This window comes from Akebia trifoliata, chromosome 13 (assembly GCF_017979445.1).
Source record: "Akebia trifoliata isolate Shusen 1 chromosome 13, ASM1797944v1, whole genome shotgun sequence".
Lineage (NCBI taxonomy): Eukaryota > Viridiplantae > Streptophyta > Magnoliopsida > Ranunculales > Lardizabalaceae > Akebia > Akebia trifoliata.
This window is the reverse complement of record NC_141387.1, coordinates 7109364-7129392: the sequence shown is the minus strand read 5'-3', so window position 1 is coordinate 7129392 and position 20029 is coordinate 7109364. Positions and strand designations below refer to the sequence as shown.

General features: G+C 34.0%; 3 protein-coding genes across 7 annotated transcripts; all 3 read left to right on the top strand.

Annotated features, from left to right (window-relative positions):
- The first annotated feature begins 3441 nt into the window (after nucleotides 1–3441).
- LOC147387632 (myosin heavy chain-like protein) lies at nucleotides 3442–9776 on the top strand. 3 transcript variants are annotated; one of them, XR_015171493.1, is made up of 9 exons: nucleotides 3442–3678; nucleotides 4633–4760; nucleotides 5166–5213; nucleotides 5351–5464; nucleotides 7813–7881; nucleotides 7995–8051; nucleotides 8514–8669; nucleotides 9074–9215; nucleotides 9342–9776. XR_015171493.1 is itself a non-coding variant. In XM_086421634.1 (9 exons), exons 1-9 carry the CDS (start codon nucleotides 3510–3512, stop codon nucleotides 9405–9407), a joined length of 882 nt encoding a protein of 293 aa, XP_086277760.1. In that variant the 5' UTR covers nucleotides 3442–3509; the 3' UTR covers nucleotides 9408–9772. The 3 variants fall into 3 exon arrangements, 2 of the variants coding, with proteins under 2 accessions (XP_086277760.1, XP_086277759.1); XM_086421634.1 differs by having other exon boundaries at nucleotides 9141–9215; nucleotides 9342–9772; XM_086421633.1 differs by having other exon boundaries at nucleotides 9135–9215; nucleotides 9342–9765.
- Nucleotides 9777–11318: 1542 nt separating this feature from the next.
- Nucleotides 11319–14119, top strand: LOC147387631 (reticulon-like protein B17). 3 transcript variants are annotated; one of them, XM_086421907.1, is made up of 8 exons: nucleotides 11319–11874; nucleotides 11965–12121; nucleotides 12215–12289; nucleotides 12368–12509; nucleotides 12603–12672; nucleotides 12766–12831; nucleotides 12962–13084; nucleotides 13717–14119. In XM_086421907.1, the coding sequence occupies exons 1-8, from the start codon at nucleotides 11385–11387 to the stop codon at nucleotides 13824–13826; spliced, it is 1233 nt and encodes a 410-aa protein (XP_086278033.1). In that variant the 5' UTR covers nucleotides 11319–11384; the 3' UTR covers nucleotides 13827–14119. The 3 variants fall into 3 exon arrangements, with proteins under 3 accessions (XP_086278033.1, XP_086278032.1, XP_086278034.1); XM_086421906.1 differs by having other exon boundaries at nucleotides 13699–14117; XM_086421908.1 differs by lacking the exon at nucleotides 13717–14119 and having other exon boundaries at nucleotides 12766–12830; nucleotides 12960–13081.
- A 2324-nt stretch (nucleotides 14120–16443) lies between these two features.
- Nucleotides 16444–18959, top strand: LOC147387630 (uncharacterized protein At4g28440-like). Its single transcript, XM_086420167.1, has 2 exons — nucleotides 16444–16784; nucleotides 18500–18959. Exons 1-2 carry the CDS (start codon nucleotides 16571–16573, stop codon nucleotides 18688–18690), a joined length of 405 nt encoding a protein of 134 aa, XP_086276293.1. The 5' UTR covers nucleotides 16444–16570; the 3' UTR covers nucleotides 18691–18959.
- The last annotated feature ends 1070 nt before the right edge of the window (nucleotides 18960–20029 follow it).

Here is a 20029-nt window from a genome sequence, read left to right as displayed (position 1 = left end):
ACTTGTTTATTATTGCTATGGTGCATGCAAGTTATATGAACTCTATTGGCAACTATATTTTTGTATTTGTGGCTTTTTTATATTCTAAGGGGATCGGTCGGAGGCCTTAAAGAGAGCCAAAATATTTTTCAAGACATAGATTAGAAGTTTCGAAATGAGCTGATTTTTGGTGGGAATGATTTCTTCATCTTCTAACCCTAGTTTACAAGTTGAAGAATCATTGACTGTCTGATTTTTGTAATCACTTTTGATGTGATTAGAAGTTTTAGAATGGTCTGATTTTTTGTAAGGATGGTCTCCTCATCATAGAGATCATTCTCACAAAAAATCAGCTCATTCTGAAACTTTTAACCCATACGTTGAAAAAATATTTGACTCTCTTTAAGGCCTCCAAACATCGCCCATACTTTTATTTATAAGAGTTGTTCACATATTATTAGTGGATCATTTTTATTAATATTATTATATATTAAACAAAGAATTAATAAAAAAACCCTATAAGATTCAATAAAAAAGGAGAAATCCGAAATTATTGAATCCTCGATGTTTTCAAATAATTACAACAATGACAATGATTTTGTAATTATTTTGACTTAATGATTATTTGATGCAAGAAAAATTTGCTGAATTTTCCTTTACGTCCTTGAGTTGAATGTAGGTTCAAAGGAAGAGAAAAAAAGTAAATTACAAAGGTAATATCTATTGTAGATACGTGAGCTCATTTAAACAAATCGTTATCTCAATTTTTATTTATTTATTTTGTCTATCTTTCCATGATTTTTTTCATAAAAAACTTGAAAATAAAAAATGGGTTGGTTTTACTAGTGTCGAGTCCGATGACAACAAAAAGTGGTGAACTTGACAACAAATTTAAAATTGGTGAGTTCGACAATAAAAAGTTATGAACTTGACAATAAATTAAAAGTGGTGAGTTCGGTGATAAATAAAAATTGGTGAGTTCACCAATAATGAAGGACCATTAAGAAATAAAAAGTTTACTCAATGGACTATCAAGCAACCGGCCAAAATTTAGGGACTATGTAAAAAGAAATCCCTCCACCTAGATCCTTTAAGTAATTTTTCCTATTATTTATAATAATAATTACTTTAATTTATTTTTAAACAAAAGTTTTTATAATTTTATTGTGCTCTCAAAAGTTGGAATGAAGTTGAAACTATCTCTCACCTTTATAACCTACCAGATAATTAAGTATACTTCATTAATTAATGGCATTCTATTGGGTTTAATAGGACGTGTTAAAGGCACCTCAATTATTACCTAAGGCCCCCACCCCATGGCCAAAGTTATGAGTTAAAAGTTTTGGAATCGACTTGCTTTTGGTGAGGATGATGTATATGATGAGGAGATCATCCTCAGTCAACTCATTTTGTAACTTCTAACCCCATCAAAAGTGATTTACAAAAATCATGAACGATCCATGATTCTTCAACTTGTTTTGATGGGATTAGAAGTTTTGAAATGGGCTGATTTTTTATGGAGATGATCACCTCACCTTAGAGACTATCCTCACCAAAAATCAGCTCATTCCAAAAATTTTAACTCATATAAGACAAAAAAATTAGTCAATTGTTTAGGGTGCCTTCAACACATCCCTTTAACAATACATCCATTTGTAGCATGTAACACAACATACAAACAACCCTTTTTTAATCCCTCCCTAGGGGCCACCTTCAAGGATTTATCTCAAATATTATGTGTTGCGTGTCGGAGGAGGGGACAACACATTTCTCAGATCAAAAATAAAATAAATTAAAATTGGGGGACTAGCCTCACCACTAACATAGAGTTGTGTTAGTTAAACTCGTTGGCCATTAACCCGATGACCCACCCAAAAAGATTAGCGTTAAAATCTTTTTTATTATTATTACAAGTATAATGGGGTATACTAACTTACGTCCGACTAGGGGGACAGGATGAGCTAGGGCCTTAGCCAAGGCATATGGCTCCCTCCCCCAAGCACATGCAACACCCACACATAACACGCACCAAGTAAGTGGGTGAGCACTCTTACGGGTGGTCCCAAGGAAATATTGCTCATACTTAATTGGTTTCAAGCACACAACTTATGGACTCTCACCGCTTATTGGATCCGAAAATTGCCATTGAGCCACCTCTCTCAGGTTATAAGGGTTAAGACCTTGATATTGAACTACAAAAGAAGGCTGCGCGCAAAAATATTCTATGACAAATTGTTAGATGTTCTTTTAGTACCGTATGCAGAGGACAATGTAGAAAAAATTGGGTTCGATTTTGTGAAGCAATACCAATTCATCGAGTCAAATACTGGTTTGATTTTTAAAAAATTGGTGCCAACCTTTGATCTAAGCACGACATAACTTTTGATTTGGGAATCTATCTAGCCTTTGGGTAGTTCTTAATCTTTAAAAGTAATATGATTCTAAGTCATGGTGTGATTTGATTTTATGTATATTGTAATTTTATAATGACTGATGTGGTCATCAATTTGGGATGAAGTTATAATATAATGGTGTGGTAATATCACAATTGCTCTTTATGAGAGTTGCTATTGGCACCCTAACTTTTACTTATTACACTACTCCAGTTAAAAATGGGTGAAATCTCATTTCATGTGTTGAATGTGACAAAATTCCAAATTCAATGCACTTGTCATTTTAATTCCTAAAACATGTCTTTCCAGTGAATTCGTCACTTATAATCTAGGAACTTTTGAGTTAATTATTTTTAATATCAATGAATTTGTATATGAAATACCAACGATTTTACCATATCAACGATCTCGTTACGAGATTTATTAACGAATTCTTTGATTGTAAAAATGACAAATTCATTGGGAAAATATGTTTGGGGAATTAAAATGAACATTGTACTAAAATCAAAATTTTGACATAAGTTGTGCACGTTTTAAGAAAAATCGCATTAAAAATAAAGAAAATGAGCTAAAAAAAATTGAGAATAAGTAAAAATTGAGGTGCCAATAAAAACTCTCTATTTTTTCTAGTTAACTTCCTATTTTAGGTTTAGAATCTTATATGATACTGATTATAATTATAAGAGTCGTGATAATCTGACTACCCCACGTGGCATACTTAATCAACTCTCTTGACGTGATAAGTTCAAGAGCCGCAAATATATATGCCTCGAGATAAACATTTTTATGGGGAAGTGCAATTATGTATCTCAAGGCATACAAATCTACGGCCCTGAGCTTATCATGTCAGGAGAGTCGATTGAGTGTGCCATGCATGTGGAGTAGTCAGGTTATCACAATTCTAATTATAATTTGGGCCATACCTTTGTAATGTTGGAAAAGCGTTTTAATCTTCAAGAAATTGGGATTGAATAAATAAAAAAATTAGGGTGCCAATAGCAACTTTCTTCTTCATCAGTGTCATACAAGTAAAGTCTGGTGTGAGAGTAAAATCTCTCAATAAAGAAAAAAGGGCAATTTTAATTTTCCAAGGCCAACATTTTGGTTGCTCGCGTAGTAGAGAGCTCGAACACAAAAATGGCGGATTTTCCGATCGCGATTCCCGCCTTATTATTCACAATTCTCGCTTTTTCGAAGATCACAGCTGTAGTTTCTCAAGTTGATCACTCTCAAACAGTTCGCAGAGATGAGAAGAACGACATGATCCTCATTTCGCAGGAGATGATGCTCAAGATTGCTCGATTGGGTGATTCTTTTTTCAATTCTTAATCTTTAATTGAATGGTTTGTTGCCTTTGGTGTCTACTTAATCTAAAAACTAAAAAATCCGATCTTGTTTATGCAGCTTCAATTTCTGTGTGTTTCAGTAAATTAAAAGAGATCGGACCTTGTTTGGTTCATTTAGGTTATAGTTGTTGTCCTGAGAAGCCAAAATTACGCCTAGTCGACTCAATCACTGCTATTATTTTGTTGATTTCAAGTTTAGGTTTAATATGTTTAACTTTAGGCAATTTTTTGTTGGATTTGGATTGAACGTATTGGTTCTATTTAAAATTAGTCAAGAACAGTTAAAATAATATTGAGAGAATTACCAAAACAGCACTGTAAAATTAAAAATTACCAAAATGGCACACTATTCATTTTAATTCTGAAAACGGTAAATTACCAGTTTTGAAATTAATTTTTTTTACCAAAATGGTGAACATGTGAAATGAATTGTAAATATTTTTCCTATTCCATAAAACAATAAGTACTTCCCTTTTTTAGTTTCTGTAAAACAATTAAAAAATATATTGTTTTTATACAATAATGAAGTTTTCCTTCCTTTAACGAAAATATTTTATTTCCGAAAATATATGCTACCCATTTTGGAATTAAAATGAACAGTGTGCTATTTTGGTAATTTTTCAATTTTCCGTAAATATTCTGGTAAATCACCCTAAAATATTTGCTGCCTTGCATCACAACCTATTTCGATAGCCATTGTTCAAAATTTCAGAATGTATTGGTCGGGCCAACATTGATAACGAAACATTGAATGTTTAGGGAATGTTCGGGTCGATACAGTATCTGTTTTTCTTTTAATCAAAACATTGCACTGAGACGAGATTTTAAACCTTGTCTATAATTACATTTACTCATGCATTATGTAAATATATAGCTTTATGGTTATGTATATATTTGATTATATGTAAATGCAGAATCCATTCTGGAGGAGAATATCCAAAGCTTAAATGCTAAAATTCAGTACCTTAAAGAAAAGGGAGAGCAAATTGAGGAGATGACCCATAAGATTGATCTTTTGCAATCTTCTTTGATCAAAATTAAGGTATGTTTTCTGTCCATTCTAAGATGCTGAGATGTGGTCTTCTGTATACCTGCGAAAGTGTAGAAATTATTATGAAATATGTCACAAGTTCTTTAGTTTCACTTCTTGTGTTAGTTTTGTGTGTAAATAAATGTGCAAATATTCTTGAAGATTTATCAAATCACTTTTTCTATATTGTTTTCTTTGATTGAATTTTTTTCATCTTTATATTTTTTCTGTATCCCGAGTTGTTAACTGTGATCCTAGGCTTTACTCAAGTATCGATTTGTTCATTTTAACTTACTGACATTTTGTAACATACCATTGTGATCTGCTAGAATAACTAAATCACGAACATAGAAGGGTTCATCTTTTTAATCAAAGAGCATTTATCGTGGCATAAGCAGTTATTTTCATTACTTGTAGGGTGACTCAACATATGCCGAGGAGAGGATCAATGCACTAGAAGAAAAGGTTTCCTTCTTTTCATTTTTCTGCGCTCAAAGTACTTTTGTTGATTATCTTTACCATGGTAAGGAATAAAATGTTTTAGTTGTTACTGATTTGAGCAAAATTAAACTAATTTAAAAAGTGGATAAGAGGATGCTTAGATGCGACTTCTTTGGGCAACTTCAAGAAAGAACAACTTTGATATTCACATTTTAGAATCTAAAGCACAAGATGTCAAGATCAAACTAGAAGCAGTTGCTTCACAAGTTGAACAGGTCAGTTCACTGCCTCATCCGTGTATCTTCTATATTGTGAAACTAGTTGCACACATTTAACTGGTTAAACTGATTGTTTTAGTATAATGGAATGTAGAGAACAATTTTATTCTCTTTTTTTAGACTAAAACATGTAAACCCACCGCATGATGCCCTTTGCACATGGCATTCAACATGGATTTCCTTTTGCAACTTACTTAAGCACATACATTTCTGTCAGTCTGCATATGGAACGCCAAATTATTAACTTCAAATGTTAATGCTCACTTCTTGAGGACTCAACATTCAACTAGGCGAGCCATTTAGGAAAAATTTTCTACTTATTTGGTTATAGGTGTGGATCAAAAGTGATCAAAATGAGATATTGAAGGTCTGTATCTGTCTAGACATTTTTCCAATTGACCAAGTACTGAAATTTTTTCAAAATGGTAATCAAAGGAAGTTCAAGGAATTACTGCAAAAGAATTGAAAAGTTCATATTCATATTACTGGAAATGAGAAACTGGCATGAAAAGACACATAGAACCCATTATATCACAATAACAAACAATAATTTTGGAATATAGTGGGGATTAAGTCTGCAAGTGTTAATACCTCAACCTGGGTTCGATATCCATCTTCACATGCATACCTATAAAAAATGCAATATAAAATGAAAATTGACCAAATATTTGAAATAGTGACACTTTGAGAACCAAAATTACACAATTGATTGCTTAAAATCTCGTTTTCTAAGGAAATAGATGTCAAAACTAGTTTACCCATGACCTCAAGAGACCACAACAACATGGATTTACGAGTCCTCTGGTCATCTCCACCTTGAAAGGAATAAAGCAGAATCTAAAAGGTTTTGATCTCTTATTATGCTTCACACCTATCCAGCATGAAGAGGCAAAGAATGAAGCCACAAACCGGGAACTAGTAATCTGCCCGACACTGAACGTAAAAACCACCATGCCTGTGATGTGAATTGCCAAACTTGTTAGCAAATGAGAAGTTATCTCATTAACATGACCGCATAACAGAGTCCCTCATTTGTTCTCATTACGCATGCAAGCGCACCAATTTTTTATTTTTTGATAAGCAAGGCAGCAAGATTCATGAATTAAGGAAAGTTAGGTTGGCCGAGATGGCCCACCAAGTGAAAACAGATACAAAGATGCTAGTCTCTTGCAACACAACACACCCCATCCCACCTCCCCACAAAATCCTTGGGAAAAAAGGCCTCTAAGCTCCTTACAAGTTTTGGACCACAAAAACAAAAGACCAAGAACTGAAAGAATGATGTCGGGGGGTTCCAAGGACTTTCCTTCAAAGATCCCGCAGTTATGCTCCCTCCACAGATCCCAACAAATTGCGAAATGAGCAATGCTCCAAAGCACCCTTTTTACCCTAAAGAAGGAAATCCCAGTTGCTAGCCAAGACTCAAATAGAACCTAAACAGAACCAGGGAGGCACCTCGACACTCCAAATAAGCCAAAAAACATGAGACCAAACCTCATGAGCCACCCCCTACAATGCAACAAAATGTGATCAGCTGATTTTAAATCCCTTAAACACAGCCCACAACAGTTAGCCCCACAAAGCATCAAGAAATCCATCATTTGAATTATGCCCCCCATATGGCAGTCCAGATGAAGAATCCCACCTTAGAAGGTACTCTTGGCCCCCACATTGCAACCTCTGGGAACGTAGGTTCTCCATGACTAAGGAGAGCGGTAGAAGGAACTAACAAAGAACAACCCATTCTTACTCTCCCCCCAAAGCCGTGTATGTTTAATTGCTTTTCTTTCTATTACTTTATGTTATATTAACATTTTGCTTGCAATATAGATTTTCTTGGGAATCATTTTCGTTTTTTGACTGTAACATGTAGCCATTACCACAAACATTTTGATTCAAATCGATTAAATTTTTTTAAATGATCACCATAAAGTGGTAGATTTAGTCAGCCTATGTTGTAGTTATATTTTCTCATCGTGACCATGGTTTAAAGTTTCATGCTGTTTCTGCCGAGCCATTTCAATTTTGGCCAAGAACAGAACTAAACATTGGACCTGGCCTAGGATGAAGAACCTCCTTCATCAGCTTACTTACCTTCAAAAAATAATAATAATAAAATTACATACTGAAGTTGATTCCTATAGATAGACCTATAATTTTACTAAAGTTTGTTTTCTCTTATCTCATGATATTTGTGTGGCTAAGACTCCAGAATGCTTCTAGTGAAATTTTCTCTTCTTTTTTTTTTTTATTTAAAAAAAGTAAAAAGTAAAAGTTCCCAACTGTTATGTAGTTGGATTTTTTTTTTCTTTTTTTCTTCTCTCTCACTCTCTTTTGATTACCAGGTGGGGAATATAGTTACTGAACAGTGGATCCAGATTCGGCAACTTGACCAGGCACTTAAAATCACAGAAGTATGTCCTCATTAATGCCATCTTTTATATCATAAAAATTGATTGAAGAAATTTAAAGATATACTTTGTCTTTTGTTTAACTTCATGACTGATAGCTTTTTCCTTTTCATTAGATAAGGAATTTAGAAGCTCGAAGGAAAATGGGGTTCACCAGATGCACATTCCTTAAGGTAATCTGATACTTAACAGCAGTAGCACTTTAATTCCCTGGAAATCTGGACGTGAGTTCGATCTGGCCATTACTTAAAGTATATTGAACTCTTTTTACAATCTGGACTCTTGGTTCTTAAAATTCAAGTGAATTGTTTTTTTCTTTTTAACCTTATGAATCATCTCTTCCTAGCGAAGTATTTGTTTCATCAAGAATACCTGAGGAAATTTAGAAATAAAATAGAGCTGGAGCTTTCATGATAATATACATAAATATATGCACATTTATTATTACATCTGTATATATGCATATTATCTATGTATATAATATACTAAATTTAATAATAATAAAAATTAGATGTATGCATGCACTACTGATGATTATAATTCCAACCATTTTTATTATAGACTATTTTTTTTACCTTATTTGTTTTACACCATCTTCAAGTTAAACTAATGATATTGCCTTAATTGCCTTACAGTTCATCAAGGATTTTTCTGACCATCATCTCCCAAAGGTAACTGGAGTTTTAGATGCACATTTGTTTAGCAAAAAGTCTATTTTAGGCTCCTACACATCTCAAGCTCTGCATCAATTCAAAAAAACCATGTCGGCAGCTAAAAAGTATCATCACGAGGTGTGTACTTCGTCCCATTAATTAGTGTAGAGTAGTCTTTTAGGAGTATTATATAACTTTCCATGTTATATTAATATTAAATTGAAGATCATATGTTCCCTTACTTTTATTGTTTCAAAGTTGAGATCATGATGGAAGGCCAACAGCTACTTTTCAAAAAGATAAATTAAAAAAATGGAAGGCCAACAGCTATCACTTTCATACATTCCCTTTTGAATTTTTTTTTTTTTTTGCTCTATTGTCACGATTCATCTTGTCATTAACTGTATTTTACTCTTTAGTGCTACTGTTTATGTTTCTACGATGAGATGATCAAAACATTAAAACCCTATATTTCATATTGACATGGATTGTTATGAACCAATTTGTTACAAGGCTCCATTGTTGATGATTCGTCTTCTTAGGTTCAGTATACTTGCAAAGACATCACTCGATGCATTTTTGGCAATCTTTTTCTCTTTGTAGCTACAGAGATTTATCAAACATGAGATGGAGAGGAATGAATTTACTGCATCTCTGGCCAACCAGGAAGTCGTATTTTTTGTGGTACACATCAACTAAGCTATGCTCTCGTCTTTGAAGCTTTGTGTCCTTTTTAACATTCATCAACCATGCACTCATGCTTATTGTAGAATATTGACACATTGATTTGAATTTGACTTTGTATTTCAGGCTTCTGTTCTTATTACTTTCCCTATATTGAGTGCTTGGATGTTACTATTGTCGCATTACAGCTGATAAGCCAGAAGAATCCATGTATCGAGTTGGAGAAAGTTTAAAATCAGCTTGGTATCAGGTTAAGCCATTTTGGTTTCAGGGGTTGTGAATATGCGCCCAAATTTTGTAATTTCTTGCAAATGTGAGAGTGATTTGGTCAAGTTGGAGTAGATTTGTATCAGTTACCGTGTCAACATGAACGTATCTTACATCCTTGTAATCTATCTGTAATAGGTTGTAACACAGTAAAATTTCAAAACCCATTTTTGGTAAGAATTTTGGAAACATTTTCTGCATTGTTTGCGTGAATTACAGTTTTATGGTGCCTCCGTCACGTTGAATGTATTCTACATGGAGCCCATTTGGTGCCCAGATGGTGATATAAGGATTATTTTTAGAACTCCAAATCAAGGAAAGTGGGTTTTTGTAATGAGAGATGTATATATAACTGTCATTCCTGTTGGGTTTATAGGATTACTAGAGTTCGCCCGTCACATAATCCTCTTTGGGGTTTAGTGCGTGAAAGATGAAAAGCAATAAATTTGTAGAAATTCTATTGCCACACCAACTTTTCCTGATGCCTCCCCGACTCATATGTAAGTCACCATAGAATTAGTACACATCCTGGGGTAGCATTAGCAAAAGTTAGCGTGGCAATAGAAGCTCTCTAAATTTGGTAGAGTATACTGGAAAAAAGGGCCGAAGGGGTGGGATCAACTTTGGGGTTAATAGGGTAAAAAAGAAAAAATAGTAAAATTAAAAGGATATTATTGAAAAAAAAAATGTGTAAAAGAGAAAAGATAATCACATTGAAGTAATATTATTGAAAGGTGTAGGAGAAAAAAGACAATAAAGTTGAAGGGAATGAAGAGGAAAAACATCACTCTACGTGACGGGCCTTTTATCCCCCACAAGTGGACCTTACCATTGTGTTTTATCTATGGTTAAGGGAGAATGAAATCAAATAGGAAAACTAGGGTTTGAGGGTTCAATAGATTTGATAGAGGTATTTAGGGAAATTCAGATTGTAATTTCTTTCTCAAACACATAATCACGCTCACATCTTTCATCGTAGGCATTGTCAAGTCACATAAATCCTTTTGTGTTCTATGGTCTTTTCTTTTATCTTATTATTGATATTGTAATTTGATATAAGATTGTTCGCGTTCATATTTTTCAAATTTCAATCATAGGTATGGTTTGATGACAACTATGCCCACCCTTCCCAAAGAGCTTACTCACCTAAATTAGGGGTGTGAATGGGGTACCCATTTACCCAAAATCAAAATTGAAAACTCCGATTTCAATTTTCTTTTTATTGGAATCAATTAACTAATAATTTCAGTAATTGTTTATAATTATGGTTAGACTCGTAAAATATCATAAACCCAAAACAAAAATCTTAAAAGAAAAAAAAAAAAGAAAGAAAGATAGCTTCTATAAGCACGCAAACTTTTACTTATTAAAAATCAAGTAATTATTTTCTTTATTTTTAATTGGGGTGTAATAAGTAAACATTTGGAGTGCCAATAGCAACTCTCTTAAATTATCATAATAAATTAAATTTTCGGTGACCCAACCATTAATTGAAATATTTAACTTCTCTTTTTTTTTTTTTTTTTTTTTTTTTTTTTTTTTTTTGAGATAATGATCATTATGGTGTCATCATGACCATGTGGATGGTAGCAATGATTTTACTTTACCAATACATCAACACAATCTTATAGTCTCCACCTACACCGTAAAAATTCAAACGGAACAATATAAACGGTTTTTGATTATTACCGTTAAGAGTCCGAAGGCCCCACTATCACCATTCACCACTGCAAAATTTGAAAATAAAAAAAAAGACAAAAAAACAAACAAAAGTCTTCCCTCTCCAACGGCTACTGCTTCAACATTCAAACCCCCCCCCCCCCCCCCCCCCCCCCCATCATCATCTTCTCTTCTTCTCTCAAACAAAAACTACACGATCTTCTCCAAATCAATTACTCAACTATGGCTTCTACTCCTGCATCTCACAGATCTGAACCTCGCCTTCGAAGCAAATCAGCTTCTCGACTCACTCTAGTCAACGATTTCAACACCAAAGAAGACTCACCTCACCTCCCTCTTGATCTCAGCCCTTGTTCACCAATGAGTCCAAATTCTGTTCCCCTTCAAGAGCTCCTTATCCTCTCTCCTTCCCCTCGTCCAAGATCGAAAACCCGTCTTTTCGAAAGGGCTGAATTGGTGGAAGAACCCATTGATCCATTGGTCTCTCGTAGACGATGCAGAAGCAGAGCTTCAGCATTGGGTTTATTGAGCTGTGCTTCTCCAAGAAATAATCGACGGTCACGAAGACGATTGGACCAAGAGACTCGAGAAGAGAAAGAATTGGGTCTTGGAGAAGAGAATGTTAAACCTAGAAAAAAAAGACAAAGCACTCGATCTCGCAAGGAGAAATTGAGTATAGTTCCTTCAGTCCTATCTCCGAATTTTTCACCAAGTATGCTATTAGACTCATTTTCTTTTTTGTTTCTTTTACGGTTTCTTGATTTCGATTTGGGCTTATTTTGATTTTAATTTTGGGAGTCAGAAACCTGCGACGACGATGATCAGGCCAGAATTGATCGTATTGGACAGATGATATCTGATATGATTATGTGGAAAGATGTTGCAAAATCGAGCCTTTGGTTCGGATTTGGGTCTCTATGTATCATATCCTCTTGTTTTACAAAAGGCCTAAATTGTAGGTCAGTAATTTCCTTTTTTTTTACTTTTTTATGATTTTCATCAAATTTGGTTCGATTTTACATATTTTGATCGGTTCTGTTGCATCTTTGCAGTGTTTTCTCTACGGTTTCCCAATTGGGTTTTATGATTTTGGCTTTATCGTTCTTCTATAACTCATTCTCTCAAAGGTAGAAATCTAATTTTATCTTGGTTTCTTTCCAATCTTTCCTCCCCTTTCCTGACTTGTCGAATTATTGATTTTACAGAAATAATGATGACAAGAAACTTGATTTTAAGCTGAAAGAAGATGACATTGTACGAGTTTCTCGAGTAATTCTTCCAGCCATTAACCTTGTAATTGCGAAGACGAGAGTGCTTTTCTCGGGCGAGCCATTGACGACTCTCAAAGTAGATATGAGTCACTTTCTTTCTTTTTTTCTTAATCTGTATGCTTGAGATTGCCCATATTGGTACTCAAAATAGCCATCTTTTTTGTTGCAGTTGGCACCCATCCTTCTGTTTGGAGCTGAGTATGGGAACCTTATAACCCTATGGAGGCTTTGTGTCATTGGTAAGACGAACTGCCTCATACCCATCTCGTAAATCTTATAAATCAAGTTGTTTAATTACAAATTCTTGATGGGTTTGGTGTAATTTTGAGCAGGATTTTTTATCAGCTTCACTATCCCCAAACTCTACTCTTGCTACTCAATGCAGATTAACAAAAAAGGTATCTATGTATATAGAACTTGCCCATTTATTTACTACAAGGGGAGGGTAATATACATAAATGTTTATCTGCTATGGTGTGTTGTGGGAGTCTTACAATTCTAACATGAAGAAGTGTTTTGCTCAACCAGTTGAGTACTTGAGACATAGGGTGTGTGAAACATGGGGTGCTTGTTATCACAAGAAGGTTGTGGCAGCATCATCAGCCACGGTATTTTGGAACCTATTTAGCGTAAAGACACACATTTTTGCAGGTATTTGTTGTGTGTCTTATTTTAATTTTTCAGTGCGTTTACGTTTTAGGGACAAGGCTTTGATGTCTAAGTACGTATTTTGAATCGTAAATGTCAATTTGTATGCACAACTGTTTAGATTTATCCATGCATTTAAAACTGAATATGTGCATATGAACTTATTCAGAGAATCAGAGTCCTATCTTCTGATCTTTCTTATTACCTCAATTCGTGTCATTTCCAAAAGAAATTTTCCCAAGGATATTTTCGTAATTTCACTAGTATCATGTTAAAACCCTAGTTATGTTTTTCCCAAGATGTATATCTCTGTTCTTTGGTGACAGGGTGTAATTTGTAACTACGAGTTTTCTCTTGATAGTGGAATAGGTGTGATACATGGTCATACCTCAATCTTGAGGGAACTAAGTAAAACCTCTGTGTTCTCTATGTGATTTGCACTGGTTTTTCTTGATTTGATTACCCCTATTTTCTTAACAATTTTCAACCTTCATTTCATCCTTTTAGCCCTTCAACTTGCATCAAATCACTCCATTGGAGAATGATACAAATTTAATAAAACTTGTTTAACAGCATATGGTACATTTTTCATGTTAATATGTGCAACTCTCTTACAGCATTTATATTCGTGGTAGTACTGCGATACTATCGACAACAGTCAGGAGCAGCAGAGGTTGAAGAAAAAGTCGAAGGTGAACAGAGCCAGCAACAACAACAGGCCTTGATCGTAGTAGAACACATATAGTAGTTTTAACCCGAGCTAGAATGAGGCCTTGTATCAATGTAATTCTATAATGCAATCATCGGCATGTATTAACAGTAGAGAAGCACGTTCAATCCATAGGTGATTTCACTTAATTTCTATTTTCAATACCAATTACATCTACCACTTGATCCATCCAGGATTATCCTTGTATCAATGTAATTCTGTAATGCAATCATCGGCATGTATTAACAGTAGAGAAGCACGTTCAATCCATAGGTGATTTCACTTAATTTCTATTTTCAATACCAATTACATCTACCACTTGATCCATCCAGGATTATCCTTGCCAAGTCTGCAAAGTTAATTTAATTTTACTATTTTCAGAAAATAAGAAAGCTCAACACATCTTTTTATGCGCCTAAGTCTATGTTTTTTGCTCTCCATCGTTCGTAGCAGAAACCCAAGATCTAACTAAGGGTGTGTGTAATAACAATGTGAAATTTTATAAGCAATCTCGCTAGAATTCTTCTAAAACAATAACACACAATATGAGACCGACTCTTCTAAAACAAGATCTTACGTAAAGTCCATGAGACTCTTCATAAAATTGGCATTAATCACAAAACTTGCCAACACTCTACAATAATAATCTTCCCAAAACCTTATCTTTGATAATCTTCAACACAGTATGAATGCCCGCTCAATAAGATTTCTCACCCGGCTATAACAATCTATATTGCTAACCGCGAAGTTGTCCTCAACTACATGCTTCCAATGCGTCTCCTCCTTGTTAAAACTCTATATATGCTTATGAAGGAGATGATTTTTCATATGGAATTTCTCCATTAAATTTTGACATAGGAAGATAGTCCTTAGAGATTCACAAATGAAATGGGGTTCCCTGGGGAGCTTGGTATCCATTCCATCTCAGCCGTGTGTTTGAATGTTGTGCATTGAATGTCGTTTGAAATTAATAAAAAAGTCATTTTTTTCCCTATAATTTTTAGACTCACAATCAGAAAAGAAAATATTGAAATTCCTTCAACATTAAGAAAATGCTTTTACACGAGATCAGCATTAAGAAGTTGGAATTTAGGTCCTTGTTGCAGAACAGTTCTCTTTAATGGGTTATTGTCAATAAGTGTCAATTTTTGGCTTTTTTTTTTTCTTTTTTACTATTGTCATGAAGTTCTCTTTAATGGGTTATTGTCAATAAGTGTCAATTTTTGGTTTTTTTTTTATTTCTTTTTACTATTGTTATGAAGAAAATTTTGATGTGGAAATGTTAATTCTTATTTTAAATGGCTGCATGTTAATTTTTTGATTGGGGTATGATTGATAAGTAAATTAATTGGGGTGTAATAAGTAAAAGTTAGGGTACCAATAGAATTTCTCAAAATAAAAGATGAAAAGGAAGAGAGATTATATTGCCACGCTAACTTTTACTAACCCCACCCCAACTCATAGATATAGAGAGCTGCTATTGGCAACCCAACTTTTACTTATTACACCCCAATTTCTTTTATTATTCATCACACCCCAATTAAAGATTAATACACGCCTCTTCAAACATTACAAAGGTTTGTCCCAAATTATAATCCCAACACGACATAACATTATGACACTCCTTTAAACCATTTCAGTTGTTGTTTACAGTCTCATATAAAATCCTAAAACCCAAAAAAAAAAAAAAAAAAAATCTAACAAAAAAAGAGATGAGAGAACTTCTATTGGCACCAACTTTTACTTATTTTTAGCCATTCACTTTTTTTATTTAGAGATTTTTTTTTTTTTTTGTCAAAATGTGCACAACTTCTATGAAAATTTCATTTCTGGTATATTGTTCATTTAATTCCCAAAACATGTTTTCTGAGTAAGTTCACTAGTAGCTATTCTAATTTAAAATGAAGATCGATCTCATTGATGTAAAAGAAGTGACAAACTCACTAATAAATTTAAAGAACAAATATCCTTAATTTTAAAGTGACGATCTCATTGATAAAAAAAATGAAGAAGTTGTTGGTAAATTTAAAGATAAATATCTTTATTTTTTAATGGCAAGATTGTTGGTAATTATCAATGAGTTCGTCATTTTTTATCACTGAGGTCATCACTTTAAATTTCACCTACGAGCGTACTCGCTTGAAAATATGTTTTGGGAATTAAAATGAAAAGTATACCAAACTCGAAATTTTGTCATATTCAACACATGAATGGTAATTTGCCCTTTTATTTATTTTCAATTTGGTGTTATAGATAAAATTGGGGTGCCAATAGCAGTTCTCTTAGGTCCAATCATCCAAGAATAAGCCCTCATCTTGGGATGGCGTTAGCAAAAGTTTGTGCTTAGATTTAGGATATTTTAGGAATACCCCTTATTAAATTAGTGATATTAGGGTTACACCTTGCAAAATACAAGATTAGGATTACCCCCTTGACCGTGAGTCAACGTTGCATTTGCTAGATGATTTAACGGTGAAATTTTGATCAAGAGGGCGTTTTGGTCGAAGAAGCAGTGTTGACTTACGGTCAAGGGGAAAAACCTAATTTTATATTTTTCAAGGGGTTAACCATAATATCACCAATTAAACAGGGGCATATTTCTAAAATTCCCTTAATCGAAACAGAGCAGAAGAAGGACTAGGATTGGGAGTTACACATGGATTAGGAGTCGGACTCTTCTCCTCCATTAACCATAAAAGAGCTCATTACGAAGAAAATCTCATATTCCTCTCCAAAAACTAGGGTTTCATCAAGTCTGAGTTTTCCTTTCTCTCTCATCCATGGAACAACAAACTGAAACAAAATCATCAGAGATGTCGAAATCTGTGTTTACGACCAAAGTAGAGAAGTTGATGCCAGGAACGAGTGGCCACACACTTATAGTGAAGGTCGTGAGTTCGAAGATGGTGGTCTTGCAGAATGGGACTCGCATGGCTGAGTGCATGGTGGGAGACGAGACTGGCACTATAATCTTCACTGCTCGCAAGAACCAAGGTATATTAAAACCCTAATTTAGTTTTGTTGTTGTTATTCTTGTAGAAGCATTCATGAATCATGATTAGTTCTTCTTAAAACATTTTCTTTACGTGGGAATCTTATTTAGACTAGATTAGATTATCTATTAAAGTTTGAAATCTTAATTTTATGGAGAACTTATAAGTGATTGGAAAACCCAAACAATAACTCCAAAAGCAACAGTAGAATTATGTTTTTCTCAACGAGGGTAGTTTTGTAAAATTTAGGGATGCCCTCAATACTTAAAGGGTTGGTGAGATGGCTAAGACCACCTCTCAGGTATCAATGGGTCGGTTTTGGTTCGGTTCTTAATGTACTTAGAACCATAATCATAATATTTTTTCGGTTTTGGTTCTAGTTGGTTTCGGTTACGGCTCTAAAATAACTAGAATCGGAATTGTTGAGAAATGTGGGAACTATTCGGTTTCGATTCTGGAAAAAATATTTTAAATTATCATTATGTATATTTATATTATCTACTAAGTATCAACTTAATAATGATTCTTTTACGAAAGATATGAGTTAATGATTTTTTTTTTTTTTTAAATTAGTATCCATAATAAACTTTTAGAAGAGACGGGTAATTTTAAGCTTGTGTGTATAGTTTTACATGTAAAAACAGTTTTATATAATATGTATTAATTTTGAAAAGTAAGAAAACCTTAAATTATTATAGAATTTTAAAAAAAAAGACAAATTAAGTTCATTCCGACTAGCTGCGGGTATCCATCGGATTGAACCCTAAAGATTTCGGTTCTTATCAGTTTGATACCATATTAGATCTGGCGCTAATCGATTCCAATAAAAAGGGAATCAGAACTAGAGTTTTCAATTTCAGTTAAATGGGTACTCTTTGACAACTCTACATCTTATAAGTGGAGGTCTTGAGTTTGAATCCCGCTTACGGCCTACCCTCCCCGATTTATTCTATAAATTATGTAGTGCGTGTGGGGGGTGGGGACTGTACGTGCCCTAAGGATTAGTCAAGTGCTCACATTTCTTATAAAAAATTTGACTTACAGAAAAGTCAATTCAAGATTTCACATAATCCTAGATCGACCAATCACACAAACCTGCGTATATTGAGGGCATCCCCAATTTACAAAACTACTCCAGTTAGGTTTCATGCAATTAGTCATCTGGGATTCTATAAAATCTCGAATTGACTTTTCTGTGAGCAAAAAGTCTCTCATATTTCTTTGTAGTAACACACCATCATGTAAGTGAGGTTCATGGTGGCACACTCCATGGTGACTTTCACTCTGGATGCATATCACAAAATTTTAAGAATGTTAAAACTTTTCACCATTAGATTTGACTTTGAACTTTGAGAGTTTGGTGATCGTCCATTTTCAAAGGCTTGGACGAAGAAAAAAACAAATTTTGAAACTTGATCAAGGCCATGCACTTTTGAGGGCTGCGGTGTTATTGTGCCATTGTGAGCCCAACGACCCTTACTAAGTCAGGCTTACCTTGCTAAATCTTTCTAAGGACTATGTAGCCCTTTTTTCATCCGTTACTCCTTCCACTGATACCTTGGTTCCCTCTCTCTCTGGGCCCGAGGTCATGAAGAAGATTATGGTTCCATTAATCGATCTTCAATGAATTACGATAAACCTTAATACAGTTTTATATAGAAAAATGTGTACCCCTTACATGATTTCATGGTGGTAATGACTTTGTCTTCTGTGCAGTTAATTTGTTGAAGCCAAATACAACTGTGATTCTGCATAATGCAAAGATCAACTTGTTTAAAGGGTCTATGAGGTTGGTGGTCGACAGAATGGGCCGTGTCGATATAACAGATCCTGCTGAATTCATAGTTAAAGAGGATAGCAATCTCTCTCTACTAGAGTTTGAAGTCGTTTGGTTTGGGGATCAATGATTTGATCTCCTTGCAGCTAATATTTTGAGATATGGAGGAGGAAAGTTTTGTAGTTTTGAAGTCTTTTGATGGTTAGTTTTGTTGGTATTCCTTGGTGGGATAAATTTTTTGTGGAACAACATTCGACATTGGTATCTAATCTCAATGAAGCTAATTATTTTTTTCTTTTTTATATTATTTCCAAAAATTACAGTTAATTAAGTTAGATTAAGTCTCTTTTTCTTTAATATAAATAGAATCATCTCTTATTTTCTTCCAACTTTTGCTTTTACAGAAGCAGCATAACTTGTAAAAGTAACATCTATGGTTAATAGTGTGATCTTTTATTTATTTTATTTTTTAATTTTCATCAATCATTCTTATTCTAGTATTTTAGTTTCAATTTCTTGCGTACATATAATCAGGGGCGGAGGTAGGATTTTGCCTACGTCGGGGCAATTCACTACGTGAAAAGTAGAAAATTTGACATGGAAATTTGATGGGTCAAAAGCCCACAAATTTTAGAAATAGAATTTCGATGGTCTATAACTGTCAAATTTTTATATTCCCCATATTCGACGGTTTAGAGCCATCAAATTTTTTCGATCCTCCTTTAATTTAATAGTTTCAACCTGTCCGAAAAAAAAAAAATTCGACAATGAAAAAATTCATGAAAAAAAAAAAAAAAGCCTTGGTCCGTCAAATTTTATGAAATTTGACGGCCTTAGACTGTCAAATACAGGCTTTTTTCACATTGTGATTTAAGAGTTGAAAAAAAAAAATTTGGAGGTAATATGAGAAAAACAAATTTATGAGGGTAATAGCGGTGGATTTTTTTATCCGTTACTATTATTTGTCGCAATAGTTCATAACCTCTAATGGACTTTGAAGATTTTGTGGGCGCAATTGCCCCCACCATAAATCCACCCCTACATATAACGTTTGGATTGGTAGGGTGGGTTAATTCAGTATAATTTGGATAAATTCAAGAAAATTCCGAGATTAGACTAACGATATTTTGGATTTGGATTGGATTTAGTTGACTAAAGATCTTGATCATGTAAATACAAAATTCAATTGTTGAAAATTATCCTCAAGATAAGTATCATTAGGATATATATTGTTGAGATATGTATAAAACCGTTGGGTTTAGTATTTACACAATCAAGATCTTGTGTCATATCTCGAGTCAATGAAGGCCCACCCTTTGGATTTCTTCCTAAAGTCCCTAAAATCCTTATCTTGTTGTCGAGATTTGAAGATCATAGCATCTTGAGGTCAATTGGGGGGGATTAATCCTCAAATCGACGACTAATTGTTTAACAAAGAGGAAGTTTATAGGAAATGGGGTTGAATTTCT